At 44.5% G+C, this 27161-nt stretch overlaps 3 protein-coding genes across 3 annotated transcripts; 1 reads left to right on the top strand and 2 right to left on the bottom strand.

Moving 5' to 3' along the window:
- Positions 1-669: 669 nt before the first annotated feature.
- LOC308328360 (putative E3 ubiquitin-protein ligase makorin-1) lies at positions 670-1692 on the bottom strand (the record flags this gene model as incomplete). The annotated part of the gene is made up of 1 exon (XM_080782136.1): positions 670-1692. One exon carries the CDS (start codon positions 1690-1692, stop codon positions 670-672), a length of 1023 nt encoding a protein of 340 aa, XP_080638262.1.
- A 602-nt stretch (positions 1693-2294) lies between these two features.
- Positions 2295-6683, bottom strand: LOC308327934 (uncharacterized protein). Its single transcript, XM_080781580.1, has 5 exons — positions 6593-6683; positions 4924-5751; positions 3714-3904; positions 3066-3192; positions 2295-2725 (listed from the first exon to the last, which is right to left on the bottom strand). Exons 2-5 carry the CDS (start codon positions 5745-5747, stop codon positions 2572-2574), a joined length of 1296 nt encoding a protein of 431 aa, XP_080637706.1. The 5' UTR covers positions 5748-5751; positions 6593-6683; the 3' UTR covers positions 2295-2571.
- A 647-nt stretch (positions 6684-7330) lies between these two features.
- mcm8 (minichromosome maintenance 8 homologous recombination repair factor) lies at positions 7331-26296 on the top strand (the record flags this gene model as incomplete). The annotated part of the gene is made up of 21 exons (XM_080782135.1): positions 7331-7350; positions 8298-8542; positions 8979-9047; positions 9891-9973; positions 10117-10266; positions 10613-10710; positions 11240-11438; positions 11991-12076; positions 12517-12662; positions 13431-13505; positions 14434-14593; positions 15005-15035; positions 15705-15842; positions 16260-16320; positions 16497-16577; positions 18135-18330; positions 20809-21028; positions 22714-22923; positions 23514-23590; positions 24404-24593; positions 25465-26296. 21 exons carry the CDS (start codon positions 7331-7333, stop codon positions 25555-25557), a joined length of 2628 nt encoding a protein of 875 aa, XP_080638261.1. The 3' UTR covers positions 25558-26296.
- Between the last annotated feature and the right edge of the window lie 865 nt (positions 26297-27161).

Raw genomic sequence — 27161 nt, 5'->3', positions numbered from 1 at the left:
ATAGTCTGTGATCAATTATCACAGTAGCATAATTTATGAAAAGCACAAATGAAAAAAGTAATATCATAGAAATATGACTAAAAACAAATTCCAATCAACTCTGTTGACATGGCAATAAAGTATTGAATCTTGTATAAGTTATAGGCTTTGTAGATCCCAGGTTCACAATGGCGTCGACATTAATTCATGCAATGTTTAATAATCTAAACGTTATCCACTACATAGGTGAGTATTAATTGGTCTATATTTACTAGAGCCCTGTTAGTCAGGGTTACCCGCGGTTCCAACTCTCACGTCAGGGACATAGGTTTGGATTTTGAAAAACAATATTGTTGGGGGTAATGTTTTGTTTTGTAAAAATAAATAAATACAATTCATGTATTTATGATTTGCAAATCCCCATTGTTGGCCTGTAGACTACGATTAGTACCGTGCATCCTCCATGGCCTGGGGAGGTGTAGACTACGGTTAGTACCATGTGCATCCTCCGATTCACATAGTTAACAACTTTGTTTTGCTAAATGCTGCTTTACTGTTACCTCAGCGCCATGTACAAATTAATCAACTTGCTTCTGGAAGGCCTAACTTAATTTGTCACAAATGACAAACAAATAAACACATACCAGACTTAGGTTAGAATCGGTTAGGTGCGGATGGGGTTGACTGTGGTTAGTAGGGTATGGTCCAGATCTCCTCGTGGAACCATTCGTACTCGGTATGCATGTCGTCATCGATGCCCACGGCCAGCAGCATGAGAAGCATCTCATCCAACGTCACCATCTCGTTGGCCCACATCGCCGTTCGCCTCGAGTTCTGCCTCCGCCTGTTGGATCCTGAATGCTTCCACCTGGGTTGTTCTTCCTCCAGGCGACCGTCGGGGAAGGCGTGCCTGTAGAAACAGTTTGGGCTGAAGGGGCAGGATCCCCGGCCCTCTGCAAAATACCGACATGGTTTCCTCCCCGTGCTGTCCTTGTACTTCTGGATGAGCTTCTCCTTGTCGTCCTTGTCTTTGACCCAGTACTCGCTCGGGATGATAAAGTTGGACGTGATTCGACACTCGGGGCAAGACTTGATGATCTTCCTCTTGAACTGCTTGTCGCTCCTCCACCTGCGGATGCACCGCAGACAGTAGCAGTGGCTGCAGTTGGAGAGGATCCCGAAGCGGCGCTCGCTGGCATTGGGCCTCTCGTACACCACCTCCATGCACACGCCACACGTCATGTCCTTGCTGCGCTGGATGGCGAAGGAGATCTCCATGTCCTTTTCGTGGGCCTCGATGCAAGCCTTGGTGTGCTCCGAGCGCCGGGCAACGTCGGTGGGGTGGAGCACTCGCAGGCCACACATGTCACAGATGTCGCTGTGGAGGTACGCACAGCTGAGGCCGAGGCGGCACTCGCCCAGCGCAGCGCATGGACAGAACTGGTTCTTTGGGCCCTCAGCCCGTCCACAGTAGGGCTGCCCGGGTACAAATTCAGCAGCGTAAGGACACAGCCGGGTCCTCGGTTCCTTTTTGTCGATAGGGACGGGACTCTCGGCGTTCACAGGGTCGGCCCGTCTGGTGTAGGGCTGCCCTGGCACGAACTCGGCAGCATTGACCCAGTCCACAGCCCCTAAGCCATGTGGTGGTGCACTGGGCATGAGGTCTGAGACCCAGTCCACAGCCCCTAAGCCATGGGGTGGTGCACTGGGCATGAGGTCTGAGGTGCAAATGTAAGGGTGCACTGTATTTTAAAATGGAGGAATAAACTACATTTAAACTAACTAACGTAAAATTTGTGTGCACACCCAACCGGACATTGCTATATATGCACATGGCATGACGTAAACACAAACAGCAAAAACCGTTGCTCAGAAAAGGATTTCCGGACAGCTGATAGGTGGGAGTTTCGGAACTTTTCCGGAGTTCATTGAGGTGTTTTTGATAATCAAAGGTTGTAATTTACTACAGTTCTCAAGCTTTTCTTGGAGCGGCAGTGGCTCATGGGTAGAGTGGCCGGAAGAGAACCTCGAGCCGAGGTTCCCAGTTTGAAACAGAGCTCCCCAGAGGTAGTCCTTGAGCAAGACTCTGCACCCCTACTTGCTCCCGATGTGCAGGTTCGCCTTGCATGGTTTTTCCTCCGCCATTGGTGTATGAATGTGTGTGTGAATGTAATGCACAATCCATGTAAAGCGCTATACTGTATAAATGCACCATTTATTTACCATTTTCTGGACCAGAGCCCACTTGAACATCTTGGGCCGCATGCATTTTCAGAGCATGTTTATTTCAATAATCAATCGATTGTGTTCCATGTTTGACCAGTGAGACTAAACGTAGTATACTTTAAGTTCCTATTTATCGGTATCACAATGAAATCATTAAAACCTTAAAGTTTTGCCAATTGTTTGGAGTCCCACCTGAAGTATTCTCACCCATAGGCCCATAGGTTGAGAATCACTGCCCTAGAGATATAGGAAGAAATGGCTGTGTGCTTCGGAAACAAACGAAACGCAAAGCTCTCTGGACTGTAAAAAATACAAGTAAAATAAAAAAGCAGTTGAATGCCCCATGACTTGAGTTACCCAATTTACTTAATTTTGTTTTAAACTGCTGATTTGGTTTTCTATACATGTGTCAAATATGGACAGTGTTATGTCCAACATTTTGGACATAAATCCATGAGAGAACAGGTCCACAACTTGCACCTTGTCTTTAATGGCTTCTATGGCTCTCCTCAGGTGGGACCTGTAGTGAATAGAATACATACAGTACATCAGTGGTGGAAAGTAACTAAGTACAATTACTCAAGTACTGTACTTAAGTACAAATTTGTGGTATTTGTACTTGAGTATTTCCAACTTCCAATACTTTTACTCCTACTCCACTGCATTTTAGATCCAAATATTGGCCTCTGTGGGCGAGACCGAGACGAGATCCATTTTGGGCGGGAACCCCTTTTCGTGTTTTAAACATTATGTTATAATTTAGCTATTGAAAAATAGCAGATCTACAGGTGGCGCGCTACGAGCTTGTAGGTCAGCTATTATTATTTTTTTAATCGTGAACAACTGAGCGTCAAACATACTTGAACACCAACAGGCTCCCCAGAGTCAGCTCCACATCCTCGGCCTCAGGAATGACATTGAGCTCTTCAAAAGGAAGATGGCTTTGCACCAGGCCAGCCAGGCTTTGGCATAAAGCATCTACCTCTTCTGAAAAGAGGAAGAAGAAATAAATGAAATTAAATTAGTTATGTGGGAAGATTATGAAGATTATGGGGTAAAAAAGAGATAAACGACAGCTGTTTTGGCACTGTAGTGCCGAAACCCCCCCCTCCCCTTAAATGACGTCACATTGTAGGCTCTACAGAGCCGAACCGACTTTTATTCGGCTCTAAAATATGTATGAATGAATCAGCCCTTAGTGTTGATTTCGTCGACTAGAACTATGACGGAAAACTATGACGGAAAAACGAAATAAAAACTAAGCTATGATGACTAAAACTAAATACGTATATTTACAATTTAGTCAACAAATAAAAACTAGGCAAAAATGTTAGGGAGGGACTAGTATAGTGTAATGGAGAAGAGATCCAGTAGAACTAAAAGAAAGGTAATTTTCTGTGTGGTTGTGCTCTGAGGTGTTGCGCTCTGTAAATGGCATATCTACAAGCTCACAACGGGTCGACACTAAACTAAATAAATCAAAATGTGCTGTCTGTCAATAGACTTGCCTTCACAGAGCTGAGAAAACATGGACGTTTCGGTTGTGTGCGAGCTGGGCTTTATGCCGGCTGCCAGCAGCTGTTCCTTGAGCTCCTTCCTCTTGTTGTTGTCGGTCCTGAGGTACCCCACGAGGGTTGCAAGAGACATGTGTTCTGGAGGACCAACCCGCCGGCCCAACTCCTCCACTGTGATGTTGCATCTGCGTATCACATTGCGTTACATGAAAAACAGTACAATAGGCACAGTACATAGGAACTCAGTAACTTCCAGGCGATCCCTAGGTGTTATACCGTTACCTAATGTTATACTAATTACTACGTTATACTAATGAAGGCTCTGTTCCATTCTGGTCAAACAGAGTCAGGGTGCTGCTATCGTGCATGTTGGCTCATTGGAAACACTCCGCTACGTACAGTGTGTACTAACCCTGTCAGAAAACGTGTGTTTAGTCAAATATCTCCACTTTTTCGCACGGATAACGTTATCTGTAAGCGACGAGGCCGGACCCGGACCCGAGTGCAGAACTTAACATATGAAAACTTCCTTTGGGAACAGCCGATGGGGCACATAGAGTACCTACCGTGTGCAGACCGAGGAAAAGTGGAGATATTTTACTAAACACATGTTTTCTGTCAGAGATTTCAATTAATCTAGAGAGGATAATATCTGACTCCAAGTCGTAGGAATTAATTATTGGGCGAGTATACACGCCGTGCGGAGCAGATTTATGCCGTGCACGTTAGTCTGGGGCTGTGGGGCTAATTAGGGGGGAGTGGCCGGTAGAGCGGCTCGATGGGAACTTCTAGGTTCCCAGTTCAATCCCGGGCTCCCCCAGAGTTAGTGCCGAAGAGTCCTACTATCTCTGAACCCCAAAATGCTCCTGATGTGCAGGTTGGTGCCTTTCATGGTTTCTTCCGCCATCGGTGTATGAATGTGTGTGTGAATGGGTGAATGTAATGCAAAATCTATGTAAAGCACTTTGGATAAAAAGCACTATATAAATGCCACCATGGGCCATTTAGTCTGCTAACAGGGATGCAGGAATGGGACCGACCTATGGCTGTGTATTTGGAATACTTTATAAGTTCACAGACATTCTGGGGCTATTCATATACCATACTGTTTTATACTCTTACTGTACTACCGTATTTACATTATTTTACTAACTTGTAGTAGTAGGAAAACTGGTTATCAAAACACAGTTAGGCGAAACCATACCTTCTCTTTTTACCAGCGGATAAACAAGGAAGAACCATAGCGATTTCTTTAAAAACGGTAGGGGTGGAGGTGTTAGGAGCAGCAGTGTGATGATGATGTGTGGAGGGATCGGGGATGGCGAGCGCTGTTGTTGTTGTTTGTGAGGTGGTGGTGGTGGTGAAGGTGGTGGCAGTGGTGTTGTCGGTACTGTTGCCACCGACAACAACTGTGTAGATTTCTTCATTGACGGTACTGGTGGTAGTAGTAGCAGTAGTCGAGGGAGTGTGCTGTGTGGAGATTTCTTCTTTGTAATCTCCCAGCTGATGAGCAGCCATGGCATCTTCATTTGAATCTCCCAGCTGTTGAGCAGGCACGGCATCTTCATTGGAATCTCCCAGATGATGAGAAGCGACGGCATCTTCATTAGAATCTCCCAGCTGATGAGCAGCAATCACATCACTGACGATCCAATCCGAACAACGCTCCTGGGGGTGTCCAGAGTGCGTGTCCATTAGGCGCACGACGCAGCTGTTGAACGTGTCCTTGTTGGCGAACGAAAATGACACGTAGGCTCTGCAGCCGTTGGCCTTGGTGGTCGCGGGATCCCCAGTCGACTTCCCTCTGCACTTGTTGGATCTCTCGCAGCGCCAGTGGATCCGGTCCACTCCCTTCTTGCACAAGGCCGAGAATTTCCCGACACCTTCGTCTTTTAACTGAGTCAGGTGTCCGTCCATGAACTCGTCTCGAGTCTGGTTCTTGGGCATGACGTGTACCGTCCTTTTGACACCGAGGTTTCTGTCTTTCCTCAGGGAGCGGTCGATCTTCTGCTGCCAGAGAGACTCCATTTCACTGAAATACAAAAAGAAAATAAGTATTAAGTAGTCAGATAATTATTATAACGAGTTAACAACCATAACACTAATAAGGAATTGTAGGTGATTCATCACAACGGTACAATAGAATGTGGTGTGTGTGATTAAGAGAAATAAAGCATTTGACAAAACATATAAGCTCATTCAAACTACAATCGTGGTGGTATACAACTATACACTATACAGCAGTGGTTCCCAAACGAGACCCAAAAAACAGAACAGACGAGACAAGCTCTCTTACAATAAAGGAAAGACTTCCACCATATATTCAGTACATCGAAACTATACAACATTTCCAATGCCTGGCTTTGTGTGTGCCCTTGCATTGTACGTGTCCCTGTGATGTCATGTCTATGGATATTTTACTATGACTTGGGTTCCCCCAAACCCACTGTCCACACAATTTACCCTAAACTGTTAAGGGGCTAACACAAAGTGATACATTCCTAACATCACTAGCAAAAATACTACAGAAAGATAATTAGTAGTAGCATTTTATTATAAGAGAACATGGTCGAAATGTTACAGTACTAAATTTGCCTTCAACTGCTTGATTGATTGAATATTCTATTAGCAGATTGCAGAATGGGTAGGCCTACAGACAATTAACAGGCCTACAGTTCAATTAAGTTTAAGTGCGTGCACTACTAACTTAACTAAGTTAGTAGTGCACGCACTTATACTAACTAGTTAGCAGTTAAACTAAGGGACCAATAATGTTTATATTAAATGTAGCATTTCTCATAGCTCTAATGCTTCTAATGCAAAGACATTAGAGCTATGGACCAGAGCTAGCATTTCTCCAAACATGTACTTACCAATGAATAAAGCTTGTATGTATGTGTAACGTAAATAACTGTGTAATGGAGCAGCAGAACAGACATGCAGGACTGAGGACAGAATAATAGAGAAATCACCCGTCAAAGGCTTCTGACAGAAACAAGGCCAGAATGTGGTGGTGTGGACAGCGTTGCCAGAATGTGCGACAGCAATAAGCAATTGAATCAGGTCTATGAAAACTAAACGCATTGCGGTCACCGAGGCTAAGCGGCCGCCGGCCACTCCACACATTTGATTGATTGATTGATTTAACAGTTGAAATGTACTGTAATTCTGCAAACTTTTAATAAATATTTCAATCAGTCAATCAATCAACCACCAATATTTAAAAGTAACTTCACAGAAAAACAATCCCAAAGTAGCTTATAACAAGCGGACATGGCAATACCGCTTGTTGAATATTATTTGCCAGCCCCGCGACGTGCTTGCGTAACCAATGGTACGCGGTTACGTCATATCCCTGCGACGTTGGAGGGAAGTTTGTTTACAATAAGTCAAAATAGCGCAATGAGTTCATCAATGTATATACTACTATTTATTTACGAACACAGTACACAGGACTACACACACATAAACAAACAACAGCGTGTGTTTCTGCTGTCATTGGGTGAGTCTGGCAGGCTGTACAATATATGTTGCACGTGTACAGTTAGTAGTTACAGTAAAGTCAAGTGATAGTTGTATAGACTTTAATAGTGATGGTGATAGTTGGCACTATGGTGGCACTGTGGGAAAAGTACACATGTAAAACAAAAAAATCGATAGCCCAGCTACTGCAATGCAGAAATACAAGTATTCAAAATATAGGCTACTTTTATCTGAGTAAAAGTACAAAAGTATGCATATGTATAGCCCTGAAACATGACTGCCATGATGATTAATACGAGAGTCATGAACCATGGCTAGCATATGTATAATGTTATCAAAATCTTCTCTGAATGAATGAATGCCCCATTACAACTCAAGTTTCAAATGTATAATAATCTTTTGAAACTTCAAGTAAAGTGCAAACACCACCAAATTGTACTTGTAATACTTGTGATTTCCATCACTTATATTGGTTATAGTTGTCTTGTTGTATTCCATTTAAATAATAATAATATGTATAGCAATATACACCACACGTACTGTAGACATTCTCTGTTAAAGGCTAGTTTTGTTACTACAATGTAATATGGAAACCAGAACAAATACATTTTACTCGTATGTATGTACCCTGCACACAATTTCACAATATTGAATTGTAAATTTGTAACTATCACTAACATCAGTCACTTTAATGTTGCTGGTCAAGTTGGGGGTGGGTTTAATTACTTGATCTGCTGCTGTTGCTTATCATACTGTTACTGTATAATACAGTAACACAGAAACTAGTATTCTAGTTTCTGTGAAGCACTACATTATTTTCTATGTACATAACATGACCATCACCCTGCCATTTGTTCACTGTACTGGTATTATAACCAATTATAACCATCGAGCATCCCTATTTTGGATACGTCGTTATAGTTGAACTTGAACATTTTCAACAAGATTTCAGATATTGTTCTAAAATAAAAGATCTACAAACTCACTACGCATCGCTTCTATGAGTGAGGTCTCCCTTCAAACTGTTAACAGTCATTCTCCATCTTTCTGCAGTCTCTTTAATGAAATACTTCTCCTCATCCTGTCTACTCTCAGGCTAAAGATGAGCGGAGAGCATTCCGGGAGAGGCTCGACGACGTGGAGGGGCTCGAGCGGAGCATGGAGGAATGGGGGAGGAAGAGGAGGGTGGAGGGGAGGGTCTGGAGGAGGATGGAGAGGAGGAGGAGGAGGAGGAGGAGGGGGGAGAGGAAGTGAGTGGAGAGGAAGGGGGAGTAGGCCGTGGAGAGGAGGAGGAGGAGGAGGAGGGAGAGGAGGTGGCCAATACCTCAGCAGTCAGCGAGGTGAGTTCAGTCTTCCCACAGTTGCTAGGGCTGGGAAATATATCTATAATATCAGTATTGTGATAAGAGACTAGATATTGTCTATTGTCTGGGCATAAGCTGTGATTATGTTGTGATAAGTGCTGTCTTATCCTGGTTTTAAGTGAATTGAAGTGAAAATATTGAAGTGATATTGAAGTGATATTGAAGTGTTGAATAGCTCTATATTCTCCTAGTACATTTATGGATCCGGAAACAAATTGTACCGAAAATTCATCCAGGATATGCAGGATAGTGAAATTGCACAGTTCACTTTCAACATAATTATTTTCGAAATAGATGATCTAGTGTGAACTTGTAGTCTGCATTTTCAAATTCCATTGACGTTTATGATATTACATGATATTACACGACTGTCACAAGTAAAACATTTTGCTGTCACCCTGTTCTTCTACAGTAGGTGCGTGCCAGTCCACTCTAGACCGGCTGTGTCCCTATAAAGGATGGGCCCTCTACTTTACGGAAGGTACTGTAGATATTAAAAGACTACACATTATTATGTTGAATAATTGAATGCAAAACGATAGATTCTTTACATCATTGATTTGCAGATAGGTCTGACAATGAAAAGTGGAAAAGTGATACATATAAAAGAATGTCCCTTGAGTACAATTTATTGGCACATCCACAAGTGTCATAGAGTAAAAAGTGGACACGATTGCATATTGTCTCTGTCGGGTGGATGTCCAAAAGTGTTACTTTTCAGGATTCAAATTCTAAAATATAATATGTAACAGATGGTTTGAGCTTGTAGATCAGCTACTTTTGATGCTTTTTAGGTGGTTTCTGCTCGACTGCAAAGATATTAGTAATGTGCATGCATGTTATAGTAGAGATACTTTTGCATTTGGCATAGCCGAATGAGTTGTACACTAGCCTTCATTGGCCTGTCACAATTATTATTATACAATAGACTGATAGTTGATTGCATATTGCCATTATTTCCACGTCATCCACGCACTTAACAACTTCCAACCTGGCGTCCCTAATTTGGTCATTTAGCTGTCACCGGAACACTTTCTCAGATTCTATATGGGCTATTTTAGCTTCTTTTGTGTGATATCGTTGGGCATTATTTACAAAAAAAAAACCACGAGAAGTTGAAATTATTATGGAGATGCAAGGTTCTGTCCAACAGTGACTATACTAGAATATTGGTTTCGAGTCTCTCGACCATTTCAATGGATATTTCCCACAGGAGTACTGGTTTTGTGGTGTGAATACGTCTTTTGATGGTGGTGGTGGTGCTCATGATGGTGTGTGTGTGTGTGTGTGTGTGTGTGTGTGTGTGTGTTTTGTTTCTGTGCAGGCTTCATTGAGAGCGCACCATGTGTGGAGAAGATCAAAGTCTTTGAAAAGTATTTCACCTCCAAGATTCACCTTTATGACAAGGTGCGTCTGTCTGCCTATCTGTATGACTAACTGCTTGATCTGCTAGCCGCCATGATCATGTAGTTCTGTCAATCACTGTGATGTTAAAATGAGAAAAGAAAACAAGACATTTGAATTTATGCATATGTGTGCACGTGTGACAGGATGAGATAGAGCGTCAGGGCAGTGTGCTGGTGGATTTCCAGGACCTGACAGGGAACATGTTGGTGCGTGACGCGCTGCCAGATCTGTCCAACCAGCTGAATGAGCAGCCAGACAACATCCTCAACTGTCTAGGGCTGGCTGTTAACCAGGTGTGCACACACACACACAAACACACACACACACACACCGCAATACATTGCAGGTTATTCCAAATGCCCCACATATTCATTCAGTCAAGATACAGATTAAACACATGACATTGGAAGTGATGACACAGCGAAATGAGCAGGCAAAATTGGAACTTGAACACTATAAAAATGAAGCTGATAAATCAGTTACTCTACATACACATACATACATACAATACACAAAATTGCTCTCCTGACTAAATTGCTCTGACTGCATAAATTAATCTCTCTCTGTGTGTGTGTGTGTGTGTGTGTGTGTGTGTGTGTGTGTGTGTGTGTGTGTGTCTGTGCGTGCGTGTGTTTTCAGGTGTTAACCTCAGACCTTGAGAAACAAGCTGCAGAGCTGCAGGGGGAGGAGCTACCTGGAGCCACGCCCATCATCAACATACCTCACATCAGTGCCAGGTGAAACCCAAACCTACCCATTTACCCCACAGATTAACCCCTTCCTGGCCTCCCTATTTTTACCGTGTTATTATAGCGTTGTTGTTGGGGAGAAACCTCTCATTTCCATATTCAAACTTTTTGTGCTTTGATAAATTATTGTCTGACCTACTTGATCATACTACACGCAAAAGTAGTAGATCTGCAAGCGCGAAACGTAGTGCGAAGCGCTTTCTAAGAGTTCAATTATTGTTAAACATGACACCTGCATTACTTAATTTACAAGAACAGTGTAGACGTCTTGTAAATTAAGTAATGCATAATTATGTACACAACTAGAGAATGTAGAAGAATTGTTATTTTGATCAACGTTTATGGAATTGTGAACAAACAAAAAAATCATATCCAACAATAACAAAATATTCTAAGTCTTGTGTCTGAGATGCTAAATCTCATCAATCTCATCCGTGACTCAAATGCTGAATAAATGATTGACCTTGACGTGAAAATGGTTGCTAGCTCTCCCAGTCTGTCCCTCCTGTCTCTCCAGGCTGTATAACTACGAGCCGCTGACGGCCCTGCGGACGCTGCGCGCCAGCGTGTTCGGTCGCTTTGTGTGCGTGAGAGGCACCGTGGTCCGAGTCAGCAACATCAGACCCCTGTGTGCCCGTCTGGCCTTCCGGTGCCAGGGGTGCTCTCACACACAGGCTGTGACGCTGCCGCACGGCCGATACACGCTGCCCACCAAGGTGCACGCACGGTCGCACGCATGCACACACACAGGCTGTGACGCTGGCCCATGGCAGATACACACTGCCCACCAAGATATACACACACACACACAACACACAGATGGGACGATAATTTACGATATTTCTCAAGGACACTTCAACACTAACTCTGGGGGAGCCCGGGATCGAACTGGGAACCTTGTGGTTCCCAAGCAGCCACTGAGCCACTGCCACCCCGTGTTTAATTGATAAAACAAACTTATAAACAGCGCACTTGGTACACTCTTATTTCACTCTACACAAATAGTAGATCTACTGTGCAAGCTCAGAACTATTAACTTACACTACTGCATGCAGTGTAGTTGATAGAGGATTGAATGCATGCCATGTACTAGTAGTGATTTATTTTCACTATGTTCTGTGTGTGTGTGTGTGTGTGTGTGTGTGTGTGTGTGTGTGTGTGTGTGTGTGTGTGTGTGTGTGTGTGTGTGTGTGTGTGTGTGTGTGTGTGTGAATGCGTGTGTGTGTGTGTGCATGCGCGTGCATGCGTGTGTGCGTGTGTGCTTTTAGTGTCTCGGGCATGAGTGTCGCAGCCGGTCTTTCATTCCCAATAGAAGTTCTCCCCTCACACAAACTGTCGACTGGCAGACCATCAAGTAGGTGCACACACACACACACACACACACACACACACACACACACACACACACACACACACACACACACACACACACACACAGATAAAGTTCTCATTCGCCACAATTGATTTCACTTATTTGGATTCCATAATAGTCAGCATGAGTTTGTGTCACCGAAATAGGCAATCTACAAAGCTTGTTGTCCAATTACTAATTCCTTATTCTCATTAATTAGTGGTCAAAGTGGTCAAACTAGCGATAGAATACATGTCCAATCATCCAGAAAATCCTATTGATCTCGGATATTTCATAAAAGTAATGATCAATGCTGCAATTTCTTCAACTGGCTGCCTGACCGTATGGCTACCAAAACATAATCATCATTTCACATATTTTGCTTGGTAATGAAGAAACGCGTATTTCAGCGTACATTGATTGTACCTTCCATGTCGACACAGGGTGCAGGAGCTGATTGGTGGGGAGCGGAGGGAGGCCGGACGAATCCCGCGCACCGTAGAGTGTCACCTGACCTCCGACCTGTGTGACAGCTGCGTCCCCGGCGACACGGTGACGGTGACGGGGATAGTCAGAGTCACCAACGACGGTACATGTTTCTATATGTCATCACCTCTTCAGACTGTGCACAACAACATTGTTCTGTAATTCAGTAAACAGAGCAACATACAGTTGTATACATGTACACCATTGATGTGCGGTATACTCTATGTTGGTTTTTTTGCGGGTATCCGCACATTTCTAAAGTGACAATTTAAGGACTTTTACAACCTATATAATACCTTTAAAGATTTTCTGTATGCATGTACTATATACGTACTTCTGTAATCCATGTAACTCAAAAAAACGTTCGCCCGATCAACTTCAAATTTGAGTCTGTTGAATTTCGAGTCCGTCGGATAGCCGGTTGTCCAGAACCAGCACAAAAGCCTCTGCCCAGGCTCTGGACAGGGCCCAAATTGCCAATTGATCGCACCTGATCACCCCTAGATCTCCATATATGGTGCTGGCCTGTTCTCTGACATCACAATGTGGGCAACCTCGTCCTTAATTGCCACTTCATGTCAGAAAGGTTGCCGACCCCTGGCCATATATAAGGCCAGAAAAGGACATACAGACATAATTCTGCATAGAAAAATCATTGCATAACTGGGTGTGCCATGCATTTGCAATTATTCACGAGTAGGCCGGTGCCCAACTGTTCTAGTACTATAAAAATGGTCAAACATTGTCCAAATACTCGTATTTCACATAAGAAAATGTAGAAAATCTACAAAGTGCGGAGGTGTGTGATGGGGGTCTGTGGCTAAATATATACTGTGATTTAACACTAACGCTGTGTGTGTTCTGTGGGCAGGCAGCTCCAAGGGCAAGAAGGACCAGTGTATGTTCCTCCTCTATATTGAAGCCAACTCAGTCAGCAACAGTAAAGGTGTGTGTGTTGCTTTCCTCTCATCGTCTCCTATTCCCTTTGTCGTCACCTGTCTGTCAATAAACTCTCAACCTTCAATATTTTCGACCTTTTTCTGATTGCTTAGAATTTCTTATGATGTTGGACATTGAAGGGAAACTGCGCCCGCAAAATAGAGTTCTCAAATTCTGCCCGAACTCGACCCTACCCGACCGAATTTCCAGGCCCGTTGAGAACTCTACTGCAGAACGACTAATTGACCCATAAATGTAACTTGTACAGTACGCTGCGTGATGCCATTCCAGTGGTGAAAGCGCTGTTGTTTTACCCCAGGAATGAACGGCTGATTTGGCCACGCCCCAAAATACCCATATCCATATGTGTGTCTGTCTCTAAGAATTCCATCAGAATTGTCACATCACATTTCTACAGTGGATGAAACATGATATTTCGTGTACAGTAATGCACAACTGGTTTATACTCTTACTGTACTATTTCCATGATTTGTTTAATAACTTGTAGCTTTGTAGATGTATTCCTAGATCTGTGACTCTCAAACTATTAAACATCAAGGACCACCATAGCTCTTGAGAGGGTCCATTTGGAATCCCGTCAAGGAACACGGAGTGTCCCTGGAACCCACTTTGAGAACCACTGTCCTAGATTAAATGGCACACTGGTATCGGATCGGTACTCTGTATCGGCCGATACGCAAGTCTATGTGTATCAGAATCGGTATCAGGAATTAAAAACTGGTATCGGTACACATCTAGGTGAAATTATGTAAGATCGCCTCATAACAATGAGAATCATGTTCAAGCTTGGCAAAGTTTGCTTTTAATTGTGTGCTAAGCTATAATTTTTAACAGTCGTGAGGATTGTGTGGTTGGCTTAATATCCCGTGTCAAAAGCGTTGATGTTGTTGTCGTCGTTTTTTTTTAATTTCCAGGTCCGCGGTCAGCAGCGGGAGGAGGAGGTCGGGGGGAGTCGGGGGACAGTGCTTCCGGGTCATCTGGAGGTCATTCCGGAGGGGAGGAGTTCAGTTTGAAGGAGCTGTACGCCATCCAGGAAATCCAGTCCCAGCCTGACCTGCTGAGGCTTGTAGTACAGTAAGACTCCTGGTGCTACTGTATGCACCACCATTTTGTGTTTTTGTTCGTAAATGAACACCCTACTTGATCATACAGCGTTACACGAAAGCATCAAAAGTAGCAGATCCGCAAGCTCGGAATGCGGTGCGAATGGACACGTTTTGAGCTTGTAGATCGGCTACTTCTGGTGCTTTAGCATTTGGATCCTGAAAAGTAACAGCTTTGGACATATGAGGTTTCCACCCGACAGACGATAACACTGATTCGTTTTGCTGCTTTGAATGATAAGATTATATGCTACTATTTATAACTGTTTTTTAGAAAGGAAAGCTTTATGATTATGCTAAAACCACTATGTTCAACAGTGTGTTAGCACTTGTTAATATTGCTAAACACTTTCTTTCTTTCTTTCTTTCTTTTCTGTTTCAGCTCTCTGTGCCCTGCAATCTATGGACATCTGGTAAATTGGATTAAATGTATTTCTTTTCTTTTAGCCTACTTGAAGTGGTCAAACTAGTGAAAATAGCAGTAACAATATTACTAAAACATCATCAACAGCAGCTGGGGCTCAGGGGTAGAGTGGCCGGATGGTAACCGCAAGGTTGCCAGTTCGAACCCGGGCTCCTCCAGAGTTGGTGTCAAAGTGTCCTTGAGCAAGACACTGAACCCCTAATTGTTCCTGATGTGCTGGTTTGTGCCTTGCATGGTTACTGCCTGCCATTGGTCTATGAATGTGTGTGTGAATGGGTAATGCACAATCTATGTATAGCGCCTTGGATAAAGGCGCTATATAAATGCACCATTTACCAGCTCTAGTGTGGGGCGCTCTCACATAATAACAGGACTAGGTTGTTTCGTTGTTGGATATTATTTTTGCTTCAATCTGTGTGTGTGTGTGTGTGTGTGTGTGTGTGTGTGTGTGTGTGTGTGTGTGTGTGTGTGTGTGTGTGTGTGTGTGTGTGTGTGTGTGTGTGTGTGTGTGTGTGTGTGTGTGTGTGTGTGTGTGTGTGTGTGTGTGTGTGTGTGTGTGTGTGTGTGTGTGTGTGTGTGTGTGTGTGTGTGTGTGTGTGTGTGTGTGTGTGTGTGTGTGTGTGTGTGTGTGTGTGTGTGTGTGCGTGCGCGCGTGCAGCTAGTGAAAGCGGGCCTATCTTTGGCCTTGTTTGGAGGCAGACAGAAGCAGATGGAGAGGAGTGGCATCTCCGTCAGAGCGGACCCACACATCCTGGTGGTGGGAGACCCAGGACTGGGAAAGAGCCAGATGTTACAGGTAACACACTGAGTAGCCTCGGAGACCACAGGTGTTTTGTTTTTATGGTGGACAATTCATAGATTGATTCGGGATCGATTCACAAATGAATGTTGGTGCATAATTCATTGTTTTTCAAGGAAAGCTGCTTAATGATTTTGTTTGTTTGTAGATAAAATATAATGGAATACAAATAAATACTTTTTTATTATGGATCATTAGAAAGCACTTTGTTTATTAGTCACACAGTTGGGGGGAAACAAATCATGGATTGGAATTGAAAATAAAGATGCATGAAGACACACTACAAATATAAATAGTAGCCTGTTCCTAGGGCTAGGCGATATGACTTGATGATTTGATTAGACAACAATCTGTCTGTCTTTCTGTCTGTCTGTCTGTCTGTGTGCGTACGTGTGTGCATGTGCTCGTGTGTAGGCAGTATGCAATGTGGCTCCCAGAGGAATCTATGTGTGTGGAAACAGCACCACCACATCAGGTAAATGCATTTATGTTGTATCAGTGCTTTTTATAACACTACGTTTTAAAGGTGCTCTATTCTGCTAAATGCCTATATTGAACATTTAATAATCACAAGATATATTTTTGATTGAGTGTGTAGGACTTGATGTGTTTTGTGTGTGTGTGTGTGTGTGTGCGCGTGTGCGTGCGCAGGACTTACTGTGAGTTTATCCAGAGACCCAGGGTCGGGGGATTATGCTCTTGAGGCTGGAGCCTTGGTCCTGGCCGACCAAGGTAGGAAGAATGGACACCGCATAACCGCAGCTTGTTTCATTTGCGGTCATTAATATAATATGTGCATGGTGGTGCATGACATTACTCATTAGTATGAGATGTGCATGGTGGTGCATGACATTACTCATTAGTATGAGATGTGCATGGTGGTGCATGACATTACTCAGTAGTATGAGATGTGCATGGTGGTGCATGACATTACTCATCAGTATGAGATGTGCATGGTGGTGCATGACATTACTCAGTAGTATGAGATGTGCATGGTGGTGCATGACAGTGGTTCTCAACTTAGAGTATATATGAATAGAGACGGCACCGGATATCTCCTCCCATCCACTTGCATTAAGTTGCTCAAAAGCGCATGAGGTGATTTTACTCAGGAACAGAGTGCATTCTGGTATTGCCCCAAATACATGAACGCGCTGGCCGTTGACTATCATTGCACGCGTTCACGTATGAAACAGCGGCATTCATGTATGAAACAGCGTTCACGTGTCATCATGAACGTGCACAATGATAGCCAACAGACCAGCGCGTTCATGAGTTTGGCCCAGCGCTGCAATACCAAATTCGGCCTCTATGTCCATTTCGCCTCAGGGTTTCCTCCCTGAATTACATTGTTACTTTATTATAGCACCTTTTGTCATACTCAAACGGTAAATATGTAAATCATTCCCCCAAAGATACAGTATATCACGAGGAAAACTGGAGAGAATATTTGTAAACTTGTTCAACTAGCGGATCTACATCAACACGTTGTGAGCTTGTAGATCAGCTATTTGAACTATTTTAAAAGGTTTTTCAAAATAGTAATACGTTTAGGGGTAAGGGGTGGAGCAAGATATAGCCCATAGTGTAATGTAGATTGAAAAAGAACGCACCAACTAAAGTGCTGTGCAAGTGACATTGATGAATTCCATATATTAGCAGTATATTCTGAGGGACCCCTGGACTTATGGCTCATAGCCACTTTGAGAAACCCTGGTGCATAGTGGGGAGTGCATACATGTGGTATAAAGTGCAAACAAAGCCAGCATAATACTGCCCCTGTGTGGGCTTTTTCATAAATAGCAGGCCAGCATCCTGGCATGCTGGCATCCATATCGGGATTGCAGATGCAGACCAAAACAACATGACATCAGTAGTGCTCCACATACATGGATTCGGCTCTGTGACTATACCGCCACTGCACTGCTGCCGGTGCTAGCCCCTCCAACGTCTGACTTTTGAAATCACGTCCTATGGCAGCCAAGTCTGTGGACTTGTTTGTTTAGATCACTTTAAACAAACATTACCAGGCTCCCCTCATTTCACACGAGTGTGATTTTTGTTGTTTCATAAATGAACACCCTACTTGTTGGTCATATACTACAGTACAGCGTCACACAAAATATTCGAAAGCAGCAGATTTGCACCGCATTTTGATAATATGCTACAGTTTTGGACATGTGAGGTTTCCATCTGTACTTGATCTGTAACCCATCTCTCTCTCTCTCTCTCTCTCTCTCTCCCCCTCTCTCTCTCTCTCCCCTCTCCCTCTCTCTCTGGCGTGTGCAGGTCTGTGCTGCATCGATGAGTTTGACAAGCTGGGGCAGCAGCAGGCGGCCCTGCTGGAAGCCATGGAGCAGCAGTCGGTGAGTCTGGCCAAGGCTGGCATCGTGTCGTCTCTGCCCGCCAGGACCTCGGTGATAGCCGCCGCCAACCCCACCGGAGGGCACTACAACAGGGCCAAGACCGTCTCAGAGAATCTGAAGTACGTCTAGTTAAGTCTGTCAAAAGCCCTCCCTCAATCGCTGTGACAGGCTGAAACCAGTATTGATTACGTCGACCAGAACTGTGACAAAATGTGTCCGTTGACTACCTCTTCACTGACGAAATAAAAACGAAATCTATGATGACTAAAACTAAGAAGAAGAAGCCCAAAGTGAATTTAAGCTTTTTCCTCAAGGAATAAATAATGACATTTAAAATGTAGGTGTTTATCCAAACAGAAACCAAGGTATTTGTTCCATCTAGAGTGGAGATATTCACTGGGGCTGAAAAAGCGCGTGGAGTGAACAACATAGCCTTGGAGTTTTTTTTTGCTGTTTAACAATAATTAGCTTTTTTTTGTTCAAGCTGCAGGGAGAAGAAATAAAAATAGTTTTTTTTGCCCTTTTTTTTGCCTGGCGTCACCTTCAGTGACCCTGTTCTGTGACCCTCCTTCAGTGACCCTGTTCTGTGACCCTCCTTCAGTGACCCTGTTCTGTGACCCTCCTTCAGTGACCCTGTTCTGTGACCCTCCTTCAGTGACCCTGTTCTGTGACCCTGTTCTGTGACCCTCCTTCAGTGACCCTGTTCTGTGACCCTCCTTCAGTGACCCTGTTCTGTGACCCTCCTTCAGTGACCCTGTTCTGTGACCCTCCTTCAGTGACCCTGTTCTGTGACCCTCCTTCAGTGACCCTGTTCTGTGACCCTCCTTCAGTGACCCTGTTCTGTGACCCTCCTTCAGTGACCCTGTTCTGTGACCATCCTTCAGTGACCCTGTTCTGTGACCCTCCTTCAGTGACCCTGTTCTGTGACCCTCCTTCAGTGACCCTGTTCTGTGACCCTCCTTCAGTGACCCTGTTCTGTGACCCTCCTTCAGTGACCCTGTTCTGTGGCCCTCCTTCAGTGACCCTGTTCTGTGACCCTCCTTCAGTGACCCTGTTCTGTGACCATCCTTCAGTGACCCTGTTCTGTGACCCTCCTTCAGTGACCCTGTTCTGTGACCCTCCTTCAGTGACCCTGTTCTGTGACCATCCTTCAGTGACCCTGTTCTGTGACCCTCCTTCAGTGACCCTGTTCTGTGACCCTCCTTCAGTGACCCTGTTCTGTGACCCTCCTTCAGTGACCCTGTTCTGTGACCCTGTTCTGTGACCCTCCTTCAGTGACCCTGTTCTGTGACCCTCCTTCAGTGACCCTCCTTCAGTGACCCTGTTCTGTGACCCTCCTTCAGTGACCCTGTTCTGTGACCATCCTTCAGTGACCCTGTTCTGTGACCCTCCTTCAGTGACCCTGTTCTGTGACCCTCCTTCAGTGACCCTGTTCTGTGACCCTGTTCTGTGACCCTCCTTCAGTGACCCTGTTCTGTGACCCTCCTTCAGTGACCCTGTTCTGTGGCCCTCCTTCAGTGACCCTGTTCTGTGACCCTCCTTCAGTGACCCTGTTCTGTGGCCCTCCTTCAGTGACCCTGTTCTGTGACCCTCCTTCAGTGACCCTGTTCTGTGACCCTGTTCTGTGGCCCTGTTCTGTGACCCTCCTTCAGTGACCCTGTTCTGTGACCCTGTTCTGTGGCCCTCCTTCAGTGACCCTGTTCTGTGACCCTCCTTCAGTGACCCTGTTCTGTGACCCTGTTCTGTGACCCTGTTCTGTGACCCTGTTCTGTGGCCCTCCTTCAGTGACCCTGTTCTGTGACCCTGTTCTGTGGCCCTCCTTCTGTGACCCTGTTCTGTGACCCTCCTTCAGTAACCCTGTTCTGTGACCCTCCTTCAGTGACCCTGTTCTGTGACCCTCCTTCAGTAACCCTGTTCTGTGACCCTGTTCTGTGGCCCTCCTTCAGTGACCCTGTTCTGTGACCCTCCTTCAGTGACCCTGTTCTGTGACCCTGTTCTGTGACCCTCCTTCAGTAACCCTGTTCTGTGACCCACCTTCAGTGACCCTGTTCTGTGGCCCTCCTTCAGTAACCCTGTTCTGTGACCCACCTTCAGTGACCCTGTTCTGTGACCCACCTTCAGTGACCCTGTTCTGTGACCCTCCTTCAGTGACCCTGTTCTGTGACCCTCCTTCAGTGACCCTGTTCTGTGACCCTCCTTCAGTGACCCTGTTCTGTGACCCTCCTTCAGTGACCCTGTTCTGTGACCCTCCTTCAGTGACCCTGTTCTGTGACCCTACTTCAGTGACCCTGTTCTGTGACCCTCCTTCAGTGACCCTGTTCTGTGACCATCCTTCAGTGACCCTGTTCTGTGACCCTCCTTCAGTGACCCTGTTCTGTGACCCTCCTTCAGTGACCCTGTTCTGTGACCATCCTTCAGTGACCCTGTTCTGTGACCCACCTTCAGTGACCCTGTTCTGTGACCCTCCTTCAGTGACCCTGTTCTGTGACCCTACTTCAGTGACCCTGTTCTGTGACCCTCTCCTTCAGTGACCCTGTTCTGTGACCCTGTTCTGTGACCCTCCTTCAGTGACCCTGTTCTGTGCACTATCCCTTTAGAATGGGCTCGGCTCTCCTCTCACGCTTCGACATCGTCTTCCTCCTATTGGACGTCCCGGAGGAGTCACATGACCGCCGCCTGTCGGAGCACGTCATGGCGACCAGGACGGGGAGGGGCGGAGCCTGCAGCAGCGCCGTGGTGACCAGGGCCGACGTCAGCCAATCGGAGAGCTCTGTGCTGCTGGAGGCCTCGGACGCGCCCCTTTCTGAACGTCTGCAGGTTGGAACGCCGTACCGTACATATACACACCTATCTATTCAGTGGGGTACAGTAACTCAGTGTTTTTAATTTTCACTACGTTTACTTCTCCCTCCACTACATCTCAGAGGCAAATATTGTACTTTTACTCCCACTACAATTATTTGAAAACTTTAGTTACTAGTTACTTTTTAGATTTTGATTATTATTACAAACATGCATTATTGTTATTACATTTCGGCCATTTGAAAATAGCCGACATTCGAAAACTTGAAATGAAATGGGACATTCTGCATAACTTTCTTCTTCTACTTGGTACTTTAAGTGCATTTTGATACCAATACTTTTGTACTTTTACTCAAGTACATTTTAAATTCCAGACTTTTACTTGTAACAGAGTATTTCTACATTGTAGTATTGATACTTTTACTTAAGTAAAAAATGTGAGTACTTTTTCCACGACTGCGTCTATTCTTAAAACGCGACAATAGGGGAAAGCATCTACATGCTCACAACGTGTCGCATCACACAGTGTTGTGGTCTTGTAGATCGGCTATTGTTGGCTTAGAGTTAAGTACTCAAAGCTGCAATCTGTGACATTATATTATTATGTACTGCTAAGGTTTCTAATTTATATTTCTAAGATGGAAATGCAGTACATCTTTTCAACCAGTAGGTGTCCCACCTGACCACTGGCTCTAAATGTCTCAGTGTTTGAGAATGGAGACCAAGGGCTCCATCTTGCGCCTCCCTTATCCCTAAACGTATTTGCCATTTTTTACTATTTTGAAAAACATTTTAAAATGGCTCAACTAGCCGATCTACATCGAGACATTGTGAGCTTGTAGATCGGCTACTTGAATTATTTTAAAAGGTTTTTTAATAGTAAAAAGAAATGTTTAGGAATAAGGGTTAAGGGGTGGTGCAAGATGTAGCCCCAAGGGCTCTATCTAGGTCCGTGCTAAACCCCTTACCCCTAAACAATTTGCCTTTTTTAATTATTTTTTTACTATTTTGAAAAACATTTCTGAATAGTTAAAAGCATGCAACATGGCGCAAAGAAACGCGTTTGTAGATCCGCTATTTTCACTAGTTTGGGTCCCAGGCAAAAATCTAATCTCTCTTTTGGGTCTCGCCGTGAAAAGTTTGGGAGCATACTGTATATTATAATATATAAACATACACTAGCCTATATGCCTATATGAATATGATAAAGTAGCATACATGCCACAGACCCCCATTTGATACCATTTTCTATCTCGGGGACCGCAATCTATATTATGAAATCCTAACTCTGAGAGTGTACAAATGGAACCAAAATGGATGTCTGGACATGGTTCCATTTGTACTCTCTCAGAGTTACAGTCCCATAACTCCACAAGGACCACTGGGGTCTCGGGGACCACAGATGAGTTCGAGAATCACTGCCCTATCATATTGGAAAAGATAATTGCCAAGAAGTTAGACCCATTCAGTTGTCGTGTTTATCCCATTCTGGGCGGGAACCCCTTTTGGTGTTAGCATTATGTTATGCTTTAGCTATTGAAAAATAGCAGATCTACAAGCTCATATCGCGCCACCGAGTGGCACGCTACGAGCTTGTAGGTCTGCTATTTTTGAAAAATCATAGAAACATAGCTTTTTCATAAAACTGTCAGGATGTTGAAGACATTTTTAGAATCTGATCTCAGGTCTTAATTTCACAGATCTCTGCCGCCGAGGCCGTGGACCCGATTCCCGCGTGTCTGCTGCGGAAGTACGTCAGCTACGCTCGCCAGTACGTGCATCCGCGTCTCTCGGCGGACGCAGCGCAGACACTTCAGGAGTTCTACCTCACGCTGCGCTCCCAGGCCCAGTCTGCAGACGCCACGCCCATCACCACTCGACAGCTGGAGTCACTGGTCAGACTGACTGAGGTGCAGTGCTAAGTTTGTTGACTATAGTATTATGTAGAGACCTCTGGTGATTTGTAATAATTACAGGAGGAGATTTTGGTATTTAGTCGACTAACGGTGGGGCTCCAGCGGGCGCGTTGTGTCTCCGTCGCGTGCGTCAAAAAACTAACCCGGGCAATTTTAATGCAGTCACGCAACGCAACGCAACGCGGGCAGTGGAGCCACCCTTCATTGATTAAAAAGGGAACATTCCCTGACGGTGACGGAGACACTGACGCGCCCGGTGGAGTCCCGGTGTAAGACTAGACTATTTCAGATGACTAAAATAGGACTAAAACTAAATGGTGTGTTTTTCAAAAGACTAAGATTAAGACTACATCTGAATTTGCTGTCAAACACTGTTAACACTGAGGAGGTATAGGGCTGTCACAATTATGAAATGTTACTTAACAATGAACAGATAATTGCAATTAACTAATTATTAATTGTGTGGCTTTTAGGCTTTGTAAACAAAAGTTGCACATATGATAAAAGATTAAATACAAGAAATGACTGACAATGACCTGCGTGCATCCGTGCGTGCGTGCGTGCACACAAAACTGCACATATAGGCCAGAGCCAGGTTGGAACTGAGAGAAAGCGCCTCCAAGAGTGATGCAGAAGATGTGGTGGAGATCATGAAACACAGGTAATGACTGTGTAACGTGTGTGTGTGTGTGTGTGTGTGTGTGTGTGTGTGTGTGTGTGTGTGTGTGTGTGTGTGTGTGTGTGTGTGTGTGTGTGTGTGTGTGTGTGTGTGTGTGTGTGTGTGTGTGTGTGTGTGTGTGTGTGTGTGTGTGTGTGTGTGTGTGTGTGTGTGTGTGTGTGTGTGTGTGTGTGTGTGTTTGTTTCCGTGTGTAAGAGGTTATTTCCATCCATCCATCCAAATGTTTTTCTTTGTACTGTACTTGGCCACCGATTTAAACAACTTGCCCATTGTGTTCATATAGTTGGTCCTCACAATTTCTGTCTACGCTCAGAGGAGGGCTGTGGACAGTTCAGAGGAGGGCTGTGGACAGTTCAGAGGAGGGCTGTGGACAGTTCAGAGGAGGGCTGTGGACAGTTCAGAGGAGGGCTGTGGACAGTTCAGAGGAGGGCTGTGGACAGTTCAGAGGAGGGCTGTGGACAGTTCAGAGGAGGGCTGTGGACAGTTCAGAGGAGGGCTGTGGACAGTTCAGAGGAGGGGTGGGGACAGTTCAGAGGAGGGGTGGGGAGGGTCGCACGGGAGTCGTGCATCAATCATAGTCATCTACCAAAACACAGAAGTTCACTGGCAGTCAATGAGTGGCTGCTATTTATTTATTTATAAGCTCAGATTGTTTTTTCTTCATGTTAGTCTAGCTGATACCTACTCAGATGGTGTTTCTTCATGTTAGTCTAGTTGATACCTACTCTGATTGTTGTTTCTTCATTTGGTAGTCTAGTTGATACCTAGTCAGATTGTTGTTTCTTCATGTTGTAGTCTAGCTGATACCTACTCAGACGGAATGGGAGGCCTGGACTTCCAGCGTTCTCAGCTGGGCGCGGGCATGAGTCAGCGGAGTGTTGCGAAGCGATTGGTCAACGCACTGCATTCACTCGCCAAGAGGACCAATCAGAAGCTGTTTGACTTGCAGCAACTCCGATCAGTGGCAGAGAAACTGAACATACAGGTATCACTAAAACAGAAACGCACACACACACACACGCACGCGCACACACACATGCACGCGCACACACCCATACATACTAAAACGGTCAACTCAGTATTGATGTTTGTATAATATTATGGCATTTTAGAACTCAAGCCAATTCTAGTGTGTTTACATGTATTCTTGGAGTCATGGAATCTAAAGTTAAACAGAATTATAGCCTTGCATAGCCAGCCTTAATCTGCTTTTGCTATGCATATTGACCCAGGCAGATCGAGTCTGGCCCCTCTCAATTGTGGGAGGACTTCACGGCCGAAGTGGTGACGAGCCAACCTGATTCGTCTGGAACCAGGCTATAATCAACCAGGGCCCAGTATGAAAATATGGGGCGGGACATTGCAAAACTGAGAGGGACGAGACTAATATCCACGCAGTGATGATAGTATCGCTACGTGAGGCTAATACAATATATTATCAAATGATAGCCTACATTGCAATCGGATTTAGCAATAAGCTAATAGGCTAGTCTTGAATAAGCATTCTGCTATTAATTAATTTAATTCACAAAACTTGAATTAAATTAACCAATAGAAGAACGCTTATTCAATGCGTTATGGCTAATAACGCAGCGCACTGTGTGGGTTGGGTGTCCATACTGTGCTCACAAAAAATAGCCGATCTACAAGCTCACACAGGTAATAACTTATTATTTTTGTAAACAGTCAGAAAGTCTCCCTGTGTGGCGGATAGGGAGAGGACCACAAAACAACGGCCATGACACAGACCATTGGGTGCACTGCACCTCTGCCCCTCGTCGCGTGGAGGCAGGCCTCTGAACAAGGAGAATTGCATGTGCATACTCTGTTGTTGAGTGTTCTTGTGTGTATTTCAGGTGTTGGATTTTGAAGGTCTGGTGTGTTCTCTAAATGAGCAGGGCTTCCTGCTGAAGAGAGGAGCCAAGCTGTACCAGCTGCAGACTGTCTGAGCATGACACACACACACACAGACACTCTAAACCACTGTTTTCCAAACAGTGCTTCGGGAGGGACCCATATGTGGGTCGTGGGCGAATACCTCTTTATTTTTAGTAGTGGAAAAATAGATCGGCTATTTTCACTAGTCTACCTAAGAGTCCCAGGAAGACGTCCCATTTCTCTTTTGGGTCTCGAGCTGAAACGTTCTGGAAGCACTGCACCGAAACCTTTTTATTACGAGGACCCCCAGTTTAGCATGAATTAGGCCAGTCTTTCTCAAACCGTTTCCTGTCAAAGACCACCAGGCACTAGCATGTATTTTGGTCGAGGACCCTCATTTGAAAATATTTTGTGCCAGGGACCTGCAGGTCGTGCAGGATAGGAGATTTGTGTTAAAAAAAATGCAAAATGATGTACAAGCAAGCAGATGTACAAGCTTGCATGTCACAAAGTGACTCACTGTGAACTTGAAGATCTGCTACTATATAAATGGATAAAGTGTGATGATAGTGATGCTGTATTAACACATTTGGCCGAGTACCCCTTTTTTTTCTTCCATTTTAACACTATTGTAATAGTGGATATGATTTGAATGTTCTTAAAGTTGAATATGGACTTATTGTTTTGTAAAGTATACTATTGTAAAGCTGTGGTTCTCTTATGGTTGAATAAGTGCTTATTGTTTTGTAAAGTATATTCTAACTAATATAAGCTGTGTGATGTTCTGTTCAATAAATTGCCTTTTCTCAATTTAGAGTGTCTGTAAACACTGTTTCTGGCCACAATATATTGCTGCTGTCCTCCTGAGAAAACGTCTTCGTAACGTCTTCATATTACAACGTTTTTCTTTGAACATCCTGTCTGCTGCAATTGGGTAAGTCCAATATTTCTCAACTCTATACTTGCAAGGTGACGTACAGTATAGCCTACTGTTACAGTGCAAAGATATTTGTCCATCTTCACTCATGCAATGTCTACTCTACACAGTACACAAGATCCTACATATTCTCTAAAACTGGAAGAATGAATTCTGATTCACACTGAAAGGAAACGGGTATCTGTTTTATTCCACCATTCCGCCATTTATGAATGATTCACAACAAGGACAATTTTGCCACTATTCTTTTTGTTGATTTTAGTTCTGTTTTCAATGCCATTTGACGCCACCACATGATTAAGAAACTTTTTTGAAGAAAAATTTGAAGTAATAGCACCTAAAACAACAAATTACACTGATCATCGCCTGTATCGCAACTTAAAACTCATGCCATCTGGACAAAGATACAGAACCTGGGGAAAAATTGTTTCAGCAGGGATTTTGTCTCCTCAGCCATAAAACATTAACAAACTACCCTGCTGATAGAATGTTGTTCTGTTGTTCTGGTTCGGGCATCTAGTAAGGATGCCTCTCGAGCGTCTCCCTAGGGACGACCTTGTTGCACATCCCACTGGAAGGAGACCCCCAGGCAGACCAAGGACCAGATGGGAGGATTATATCTCCAAACTGGCCTTTGAACTCCTCGAAAGGTAAGTCTGGAGCTCTCTGCCGGAGTTGTTGCGTCACACGTTGTGAGCTTCTAGATCAGCTATTTTTGGTGAACGTTCCCCTCAGGAT

The sequence above is a fragment of the Protomyctophum bolini genome (assembly GCF_963924005.1).
Source record: "Protomyctophum bolini genome assembly, chromosome: 14".
NCBI classification, from domain to species: Eukaryota; Metazoa; Chordata; class Actinopteri; order Myctophiformes; family Myctophidae; genus Protomyctophum; species Protomyctophum bolini.
This window is presented reverse-complemented; position numbering and strand designations above follow the sequence as displayed.